The 11,586-nt window shown below is 40.6% G+C and overlaps 1 protein-coding gene across 1 annotated transcript; it reads right to left on the bottom strand.

Annotated features, from left to right (window-relative positions):
• Positions 1–9,139: 9,139 nt before the first annotated feature.
• On the bottom strand, positions 9,140–10,457 carry LOC104232665 (protein RKD2). Its single transcript, XM_009785928.2, has 3 exons — positions 10,375–10,457; positions 9,626–10,175; positions 9,140–9,304 (listed from the first exon to the last, which is right to left on the bottom strand). Exons 1-3 carry the CDS (start codon positions 10,455–10,457, stop codon positions 9,140–9,142), a joined length of 798 nt encoding a protein of 265 aa, XP_009784230.2.
• Between the last annotated feature and the right edge of the window lie 1,129 nt (positions 10,458–11,586).

Here is an 11,586-nt window from a genome sequence, read left to right as displayed (position 1 = left end):
TAGGGAGATAACATTATTAAAGGCGCGCCTAAAGCAACTAGCGCATTATTATTTTTTTTGGGGTAAGGCCGTGAAATTTGCTAAACGGCCCGTCCCAGAATCTAAGTATTTGATACATATATTTTGTGAGGGCTCCGCAATCTGCATATTTTTCCGGCGAGGCTCGTCTCATTTTATTTATTTTATTATTATTTTTTATTCATTTTTTTTATAATTATTTATTTATTTCTTTAAAGGATGCCATTTATACGCCTTTAACAATACTAAACTTATGGCCTCTGTACAACTAAAATCTCATAACTTGTCAAGATTTAATAAAAGAAGCTAGGCGAATGAGTGTTTCGGGCGTAGTAACAACAGGTACTAATATTAATTTTGTCCAAATAAACTAAGACAATAATAACATAACACATTGAACGTAAATAATAACAATACTAATCTTGGGACTACTAATACAACTAAATCAAATGACATCAAGTAATCAATAATATCATAACACAAAAATGAACTAAAATGCATACGGTGAAACATAAGCAGAAAATTATCATATCAATTGATATATTGCAACTTCAAACATTGAACGTAAAATTTCTTTAATCCAATACATCGAGGCTTACTAACCTGCATAAACAGAAACGCATAGAGCCATGGACCGAACCCCTACAGCGACTTCAACGAACAAACTCGACGCGCCGGACCTCGACGAACAAAACAACCTCACCGGACTGAAGCAACGACTGAGCTACTCAGCAACGCAGCGACGTAGCAACAGCTGCTGTATTTTTCGACGCAGCAACTGTTGCGTGAAGCCGCGACAAAAGGGGTCGTTGGAGGTGATGAAAGGAGCAGCTATGGAGGGTCGTTCGTGTTAGTGACGACGCAGCAGCAACTGGGCGTCGTCTGTGGTGGCGTTCGGACGTAAGGTCGAAGAGCTGGGGTCCGACGTGAGAGAGGGTGGTGTTTAGACTGTGTCGTTGGTGGTTTTGGGTTAGGTTTGAGGGTCCGTTTGGTGGTGGTTTTATTTTACAGTAGGGTTTTTCGTTAGGAGCAAAAGGGGAGGAAGATGACGAGCAGTGTACGCCGGGTTTAATGGAGGAAATGCCGGACTGGTTTGGCGGAGCGGGGAGGAGACGGGATGGTCGTGTTTTCCGGCGTTAATGGAGGTGGGCGTTTGGTGATGTTGGGTGTCGGACGGTGGTGATGGGGCTGGTGGTTATGGACGTGGGAAGCCAGGAGGAGGAGGGGTTGCCGGTGGGTTTTTTGACGCGGGGGAAGTCGGGGCAGTAGGTTTTTTTCACTTTCTTCTTTGAAGAAGAAGAAGGAACAGTGGTTGTTTTTCTTCTCGTAGGTTTTCTCCTTCTTCTTTTTTAAGAAGAAGGTCTACAGTAGTTGTTTTCAAAAAAAATCGAAAAATCCCCCCTTTCCTGTTGGCTTTCCCGTGTTTTGTAACACAATGCCCATGAAAAATGAGCCCCACGCGTGGTGGGGTTCGAGGCATATGTCCCCCACGCGTGGTGGGGTTCCCCATGTGTCCTGGACACTGTTTATTATGGGCTAGGTCCGAAAATTAGGCCTAAAACCGGGTAGTTTAAACCCGAATATTATTCTTTTGCCCGGACCCGAGAAATAGGAACACGTTGTTTAACTAGTCCTATGTAAGCAAAATAACTACCAAAAATAAGACTAGTATTTAAACAAAATTATATCTTTTTAAATATTTTTTCAGGATTTAAAATAGCTACAAAATATTAATGAAATTATTTTTGTAATTTTCGTTTTTAAAATATTAAGATAAAATATGAAGTAATATTTTTTGTATTTTTCAAAGTTAAAATAACTATAACATATTAATAAAACTATTTTTTGTAATTTTCGTTTTTTTTAATAAAGACAAAAATATGAAATAATATTTTTTGTATTAAAATGACTTCAAAACATTAATAGAATTATATATATATTTTTTGTTAATTTTCGAATTTATATAAAGTACCAAAATAAAGTGCAATTTTTGATTTTTTTCAAGTTTATGAGGGATACATAAACTAAAATTTATATATATACTTTTTTGTAATTTTTCTTTTTGCAATGAAATAAATTAAAAATAGTTAAAATAGCTATACTAGACCCAATTTCACATATTCACACTAAAAATGTGAAAATTCTCGGGGAGGGTCAAAAATCACGTGCTTACAGATTTAATCGAAAAGGTTTCGATATCGTTTTAGTCAAACAATTTGGCACCGTCTGTAGGGATTTCTTAATGAAATTTCCTAATCTCTTCCAGATCAAAAATCGGAAACATGATTACCCACCGAAGAGAGAGCTAAGGCAAATTCCAACCCATGCAGGGCGAAAACACAACATAGAAGAGGAAAGAGAGTTGAATACGGTCACCTGATTTAGAAACCATCGCCCCGTCAACCATTGAAATGCCAGGCAAAACGAGCAACGCTATAAACCCACCCTCATTCACCGACTCATCGGATAGGGTAAGGAAAATATCATTTTGACTCACCTTCTGCTCTTTGCTCATGCAGAAACACAAGCGCCGCGCAGGCAAGCGAACAAAGAAACATCTCAACTGGAGAATGGGAAACTACTACAAAACAACCGAAATATCGCCCACCTGGCAATCCAACTTCTAGAAAATGACGCCCCTTAAGCCGTACTCTCTCTCCCTCACCAAGGGGCTGCCCTTATAGGGTTTTCCTGGGAACTTAGGGACCAAGACGACGAGGGAGACATCCCCAAGTTCAAAGTATAATTCATCGTCCCGCCCACCAACGACATCTCTAAACTGGAAAGCTAAAAGATTAGACAAGGAAACTTCAATGTATGCACGAAACGAACACGAGCAAAACAATGACGTTTCATACTCTCCGACATTACCCTCTCCAATGCAAACAAAACCAAGCGAACTGGGACTCACCTAGGAAACTCAGAGGTTGAGCAGAACTGTGACTCCCCCAGAGGATACCAGGTTCTCCCAAAAAGCTGGGGCTGACAACGGGTTAATATTTCGACGAAAGATCGAAATAACACCCTTAAGTCCAAGAGCCTTCGCCAAAAGAATAGTTCGACCTCGATCGAACAACGACGGGTTAATAGTTCGACGAAAGTTCGAAATAACAACCTCAAGGCCAAGAGTCTTTGCCAAAATAAGAGTTCGACCTCGATCGAACAACGACGGGTTAATATTTCGACGAAAGTTAGAAATAACACCCTTAAGGCCAAGGGCCTTCGCCAAAAAAGAAGAGTTCGACCTCGATCGAACAACGACGGGTTAATATCTCGACAGAAGATCGAAATAACACCCTTAAGGCCAAGGGCCTTCGCCAAAAAGAAAAGTTTGACCTCGATCGAACAACGACGGGTTAATATTTCGATGAAACTTCGAAATAACACTCTTAAGGCCAAGGGCCTTCGCCAAAAAAGAAGAGTTCGACCTTGATCAAACAACGACGGGTTAATATTTCGACGAAAGTTCGAAATAACACCCTTAAAGCCAAGGGCCTTCGCCAAAAAGAAAAGTTTGACCTCGATCGAACAACGAAGGGTTAATATTTCGACGAAAGTTCGAAATAACACCCTTAAGGCCAAGGGCCTTCGCCAAAAAAAGAGTTTGACCTCGATCGAACAACGACGGGTTAATATTTCGACGAAAGTTCGAAATAACACCCTTAAGTCCAAGGGCCTTTGCCAAAAAGAAGAGTTCGATCTCGATCTAACAATGACGGGTTAATGTCTCGACGAAAGTTCGAAATAACATCCTTAAGGCCAAGAACCTTCGCAGAAAAGAAGAAGTTCGACCTCGATCAAACAACGACAAGGTAATACCTTGACAAATATTCGAAATCACACCCTTGAGGCCAAAAGCCATCACCGAAGAGAAAGTTCGAAATATTCCTAAGGCTAAGGGCCATCAGAAAATAGAAAGGGAAAGAAAGACTAGGACTCACGATGGGATAATACTTCGATATAAGCCCGAAAGTAACATCCCTACGGCTAAGGTTGTTATGAAAAAAAAGAGTTTAATACCATTCGGATGATGGGATAGCATCTCGACACATATTCAAAAACACCATCCCACCAACGAAAGTCGTCATCAAGATCCCCTTCAATCCGAACGGCATTAAATTCCCAAAGAATTAGGGAACTCGTCATGCGGGAATCTGCTTCTCACCGAAGTCATGAAAAGCAAAACAGAGAAAAAGTACAGGGCATATAATAATGAAAAATTTCTCTTTATACAAAGTCACTACGCAAACAGTGGCACATTACATACGGTTCGAACCAACAGTCTAAAAAAAGGAGAGAAAAACAACGACAACAAACAAAAAAAAGGATAGAAAACAGATAAAAGATAGCAATTCTTTCACTCGGCGTCATCATCGCCACCCTCTTCACCGCCATCTTCAAGAAGTCTTCCCTCGCCATCCGCGCCTTTATCATCTTTCGACGTCGCGGAGTCATATCCACAATTAACACGAGCCTCTCGCGCCTTCGCTCGTGCTCCTTTATATGCGGCCTCGGTAACATTGCCCGCCTCCCACAAACTCTTATATATATCTCGCTGGGATTCAACATGAACCCAAAGCTCGTGCAAGTAGCAGGGAACATCGGCGGAGGAAGACTCGATTTGATCCAACAGTTTCTCCTTTTTGACCTCCAGAGCGGCGACCCGATCTCCCAAGGTCGATGCTTCCCGGTTGATCTCACTAATTGCTTCCTCAAGTCTCGCCTCCATTAGCGTGGCCGTCGCCCTCTCTGTTTCCTACTCGAATTGAAGGACGCGGATAGTGTTCTCCAGGGCCGCCACCCCTTGCCGAAGCCGAAGGCCAAGCACTCTCGATGCTCTCCAGCCCGACAACCTTTCTCTCCAACTCAGCCAATTTTCCCATCCACGCGCGCTCATCACCTCGACCCGGATAAGGTTCTGATTAATCTCAGAATGCATTAACCTCAGTTCCCCCTGAAGATAGTCACACTCTGCGGCCACCCCCTTGCCTAACTCAAGCACTTCGTCCTTCGCACGAATTTGCTCCTCAAGCACACTACTTCTGCAAATGGCCTCCATCAATTGCTGGTCCCTTTTCTCCAATTACTTGCCAAGGGATCGAGCATCAGGATTCTCCTTCAGCCGCTCGTGCATCTCACATCATTTATCGCGATAATGCCAATATTTCTCCAATGCCTTTAGGAAAATCTTTGTCCGAGTGTCAGCCCTACGAGCGCTCTCAATCTCCAACATATACATAAAAACGAAAAGATGGGTCAAGACCACATCGTCCAGGAAAATAAAAGAAACATGAAAGAAAGGCGGAACGTACCCTCAGGACCATAGCGGCCACTTCATGTATCAAGTCGATATCAGGAACGTTCCGAAGAGCCTCGTTCTCGGCAGCGAAACACAAAAGGTCAAACTGCGGCACCAGATCCTCCGTGTCCCCTAGGAGATTAATATCCAATGGGATCTCAAGAATACGGGACGAGCCTCCCGCATAAACCACCGTGTGGGTAAGACCCTCTTCAAACATCCTAACATCATTGGGATCGAGGTCCAACTTGGATTCATAGTCATCGACCACTATGCACTTTCCCCTTTAGCAGCCGAGGAGGAAGCACGACCAGGTAGTGAGGACGAAGGTCTGTCCAGAACGACAATAGTGGCCTCAGAAATCTGACCCCCCATCGCGGCAGGTTGTTGATCAATGACAGTGGCAGGAATTTCCATCGACGGGGCAGATATAATGGCTGGCTCCGTCTCCACAGGCGGAATTGTATCAACCCTCTCCCTAGACCCCGTCAAAGGAGAGTCTTCGTCTAGATGTATCATAGCCGGAGGTATTGTCCCGGACTCCACTCGTCGCCTCTTGAACGGCCCCTCTCCTTCCTCAGCACGGGAAGATTCACACGTCGGATGAGCAGCATGGGTCGGACCTTCAGTCTGAGGGGTGGCCTCCGTAGGTATGACCGCAGTCATAGACTCGACTGAAGCAGCCCTCCACGAAGGTCGAGCAGTAGATACTGCAGTAGGGCGAGCAGACGATGTAGGTTGACAAAAAGCCAATTGAGGAAGGTCGCCCTCCGCACTCTCCCTGACATCGACCAATAGCACATAAGAAACCAAGTAAAAAGAGAAAAGGGAGAAGTAGCGAACGGAAACGACATCTCACCTATAAGGGCTTACGTCCATATTTTTCATAGAAGGTCGACCAGGTGCGGACCCCTACCGTATGAGGAAGGATGGAACTTACCCACTCACGGATGCCTTCAGCAGATGGAGGGGATAGTTTCACAGCTGCAAAAACATAATAGGATTTTAGTACAACGGAAAGCGGTCGAACATCTCTCCGACTAAAAGTACAGAAACTTACGCGCAAAGTTCCACTTCTTAGGGAACCCCATAGGATTCGCCATGAGGTGCTCAGTCCGCACATAAAAATAATTCCCGTAGAATCGACGGTTAGCCCTGTCGTCCATCTTCACCACCAGACTCTTCGACTCTCGATGGTGCATGTGAATCATCGTACTGCGAATGAGCTGAGGGGCGAAGATATTGAGCATATGCCCCAAAGTTATCTCACGACTGGCGAGCTCCGCAAACTTGAGCAACATAAGGAACAGCTTATACAGGTACGATGAAAGTTGAGCGGGGCATACCTCGTAAAAGTGGCAGAAATCTACCACCATGAGAGGAAGAGGAAGCATGTATCCAACAAGAAAGGGGTAGGCGTAGAACATGCAGTACCCTAGGTGGTCAAAATGGACTAGGTCGTCCCCTACCGCCGGTAGTATTTCGATGTAGCGAGGAATTCCCCACCTAGCCTTCAATTTTATGATCTCCTCCTCTTTCATAATAGATTGAACAGGTTCTGGCTCCTCCCCGGTAGGACTGTAGAAGTCGGTCCATGCTTTCCCGGGGCGAGACAAGATCTCGGCTACTGACGGGACCTCCTCATCCTCCACCACTTCTGCACCTCCAGTGACCAGAACATCACTTTCCGGTGTCGGAATTGTGATAAGGAGGTCAGCGCGAGAAGAATCACCAGCCATTGTGTCAATTTGGTAAAGCAAAAAGATAAAGAAAAGGGAGGAGGAAAAGTTTTCGGTTAACTGGGGGCAATTAAAAATTCAAAGTATCAGGAAGAAAGTATATTCGCAAAGTTCTTTCAAGTAAAGGGCAAGAAAGTGTGTCAATCGAATGATGTGTTCCTTCTATTTATAAGAGACATAAATCCCCCAAGCACGAAACCCAAGAGTCGCCAATCGAATCTGATAGGGCACGAAATGTTTCAATTCCCTGGGAACGTGTGTCATAATGGCAGCAACCACGAACGATGTTTCAATCCAAATGACGCTTCGGTTCCGAAACAGCCGCAACGGTCCAAAGATATCTAAAGAGCGTCATTACCTCACTTGAGCCTAAGGATCATACCCAAGGGTAGGTAGTCAGATTTCTCTTAGATATGTAACAATCATAGTCCATCTGTCTGGCCCGACAGGGGACGACCCAAGCAGTCGGAGGGACTAGCTGTATTGGTCAAAATCTGATCGCTAGGGTTTTTCTGACCGACATCCCATCCAAGCGGCAAGGCAGCGAAAGACGACATGGTTTACTCCAAAACCAGTACTCGCAATACCCTTCGAGTCAGAAGAAACAACGTCTAGGGGACGACAAAGGCGGACGCAGTATGAAAGAGCATCAAACCAAGTACATAGCAAAGACTCCATAACTATATATATGAGGGAAAAGTTCCTGAAAAAGAGGGGCCGGCTTCTCTTTCTCTCTCTCTCTCTCTCTCTCTCTCTCTCTCTCTCTCTCTTTCCTATCTTCCCAATAGAAAGAAGAACAAAGCAATCTCGCCTGAAAAAGAGGGGCCGACTTCTCTTTATCTCTCTCTCTCTCTCTCTCTCTCTCTCTCTCTCTCTCTCTCTCTCTCTCTCTCTCTCTTTCCTATCTTCCCAATAGAAAGAAGAACAAAGCAATCTCCGAGAGAAGGTGTAAAATGGTCTCCTCCACTGATTAGTAGGAGACAAAAATAAAAAGTATCAATAAGACTAATTACATCTATCTCATCTTATGCATTATTTTCCGTTTAGTTTATAGATCTGGAGTCTATTACGTTTAACTAAGATTTACCCCTTCATTGTTTCTATTGATTCAATCGAAAAGGTTTCGATATCTTTTTGGTCAAACACTTATCACCTCTAGCTTGTTATTACTCCTCTCTTCCGCTCCTATTTATGTGTCACACTTTTATATTTAGACTGTTCCAAAAAGAATAGTATTTCTTCATTTAGAAATAAAACTTTAAATTTCTTATTTAATCTTTAGTGAAGAAATCAGAAGCGAAACCAGGATATGAAGTTTATGGTTTCGGCATTCTAATCTTTTTAAGTTGATGGGTTCTATATAATTAGTTTGTGTTCAATCCAATGGACTTTTAAGATATATACAAGATTTGAACCAAAATTATTGAGTTCGGCTAAACCCGTAACTAAAAGGCTAGCTTCGCCACCGAATGAAATATAACACATGTCAATGGCTTATTTAAAAGACTACAAATTTCAAAAAGTCTCTCTTGAACAATGTGTAAAGTCCATATTCACATAAAATGGAAAGAAAGCACTAATTTACTCTATTATGTTCTAAATTTTGTCAAATATGATGAAGCGAAACAAGACGTAAATCATGTCCCAAAAACAAAACTAGTCGAGACTAGAGTAATTGTCAATAGAAACGAAACCAGTAGTTTGATTATGATTATTTTGTATACTATCGTCGTTATTGGCATACTATTTTGATTAATTATAAGTTGACAAAAAAGAAAGTATTAACGCTGCAGGCTTGATGGATACTTCAATAGGAAAAGAGACTTGGCTAGCAGAACTCTCTTTTAATTAGGAGTTTCGGACAAGGGAGAGGAATACATGTAAAGACAAATCAAATACCACATAATATAACTAAAATTTAACATTAACATTAGTAGCACTACTTTGTAGTTAGGGCCTGATCTGAAATTAGGCTCCCTTAATAGTTCGTACAGACGTTAGGAAGAGATTTAATCGTTCCAACGTAATAACTTCAATCGATAGAAAACCTAAAACACTAATCTAAGGGGAATTAAAGAAGAAATTAAAAGCTAAAAGCAGCCATTCCGGCCCTTCTTTTCTTGTAATTAGCCTTAAAACAGGTTTGACGCAGCTTCTTGGTTCTTTCAGTTAGCTCCATTTCAGGTACTTTCTCTAGCATTCTTTGGTGCTCTTCTAGCATCTCTACTTCACTTGTCAGTCCCATTTCCTGCATTAATTAAATATGATATCACTACTAAAAATCACATGTTTACCGACGCAATTTACCGATAGATGTCCGTCGGTAACAAGGCTTTACCGACAGAAGTCGGTCAGTAAGTGGTTGGTAGGTAAATCCTTCCTCGGTAAAATGTACCGACAAAATCCATTAGTAAATTACCGACGGACCCCATCGGAAAGCCATCGGTACATTTCTGATAGCAGTTGGTCAAATAATTTATTGGTATATACCAAACAACCAATAATTAACTTAATAAACCACAAATTAACTCTTAATTAGTACAAAAACTTTATTAGTATTAACACGTACCTTAACGCTATCAATGAGAGTCTGCAAACTCTTAATCTTACGATGAGGCCATCGCATGATATTAAGTTCCCTACATCTTTTCTTCAACACTGTCAATCCAACTCTCAACTCCTTGGCTGCTTTGTTTATTGGTACATGAAAATACCTCTGTATCTCATCCAATTCTAAGGTATCACTCTTCTTATGCCTTCCATTATTATTTCGCTTCCTAATTAACTCCTTATTATTAGTTCCACTGCTAAATTCTATTTCTCCAACTGTATAGTCGTAGTAGTTCTTATCCTGCATATGAACTTCATTTCGAGCACTTGTCACGTTTTGACATTCCTCTAAAGGACTAAATGTCATGTTCTGCGGAATGTCTTCTTGAAATGGAGGTAGTCTGACGTCTAACGTGCCCAAATCTTGACATATTTCTTCCAACTCTTTAAGCTCAAAAAATGGTAAATTATTGTTTTGAAGATCGTTGGGAAATTGAAAGGGATCAAAGTACTCAAAGTTGAATAAACCTCCATTGGACAATATTCTTGAATCTTGTTGTTGCCATGTTCTATCCAAAAACAAGAAAAACACAAAAGAATACATAAATGTTAGTCGATACAATATGTATATTAAAGACCTATATTTAGTTCTTTCTTTTCCTTAAACACAAATTTGCATGCATATTGATGCTTTGAAATTTTTCTCACCAATATTGCACCTCAATATAAATCAAGATCATAACAACTAACTTGTTTTATGTTACTTACCCGAAAGGGGGAGGAGCGTGTTCTGAATATAACCAATCGAATTGATCATTTTGGTTTTCCAGCGTTAGAACATGAGAATCCATAATTGGAAAAATTTAGGGGAGATGGCGGCTGAAGAGAGAGTCAAGAAATTGAAAAGGCCAGCGGGGGTATATAAATTGGAATTAGAGGGAGAATAAATGAGTGATAAATAAATTGGAGTTCGTGCGAGTGGATTATGGGAGTTACAATGTATAGAAATTATGGGTTCTAATTAATGACCACGGGTTTTACATATGAATTAGTGTAGAAAAGAAAATGCGCTATTTATTGTACGTTGATATGATTAATTGTGGGACACGAATGTCTTCATCCTAAAATACATCTACATACATTTATTGTGTGCTTTATATGTGTGTTTACACTAGCAATACATGCATGCATTGGTTATGTAAATGTGATTTACACTTCTATTGGACCAGGAAAAAAATTGTCCACAACGTAAAAAAAAAAAAAAAGAGTTAAACGTACATATACCGTGAAATATCTACCACTAAAATGTATATATACACCGTGAAATATCAGTGCAAATTAAATAAATTACACTATCAGGTTACCTAATTAATGATATCTACAACTTAAAATGTGGGATTTGTAATCTTGAATATGATAGATTACATCTTACAACATGTGAAGATGATGTGATTCTATAAAAATTCCTTATTTGATGTATATAGCTTAAATTTTCAAAAAAAAATATTATAACAGCATATATGTCGTCTACATTAAGTCTAACTTGTTTGTCTAGAAAATAAATAAATAAATTGCTTTAATAGGTAAAAATAAACTGATAGTGTAAGAAAACATTAAGTTACGAGTCTATTCAAATTAAATCCTTACTTCTATTATGGTAATTCTAAAAATTAGACTGCCGAAGATTCTTCTTAATTTGGATGGGTCGTAATGAACTTATTCTAATTGGTAATTGATGTATGAATATGAGTGCATGGTCAAAAGTATTGGGATTTACGTAGATGGAAGTTACAAATACAATTAATTAATCAAGTGTGAGGAGACTATATTATTAGGAATAAGGAACACAATGAATGGACTCAAATGCGTTCACAAAAACATTTAAGTTCATCCGTACAGCTTGGTTTTAGGGTTTTTTCATGGGTTTTTTTCTCTAATCCAATTAATCCTATGAGTTATATCTGAAACTCTTTCACTGAT

This window comes from Nicotiana sylvestris, chromosome 3 (genome assembly GCF_000393655.2).
Source record: "Nicotiana sylvestris chromosome 3, ASM39365v2, whole genome shotgun sequence".
Taxonomy (NCBI): Eukaryota; Viridiplantae; Streptophyta; class Magnoliopsida; order Solanales; family Solanaceae; genus Nicotiana; species Nicotiana sylvestris.
Note: the sequence above shows the minus strand (reverse complement) of the source record. Positions and strands in the feature narration are given on the sequence as shown.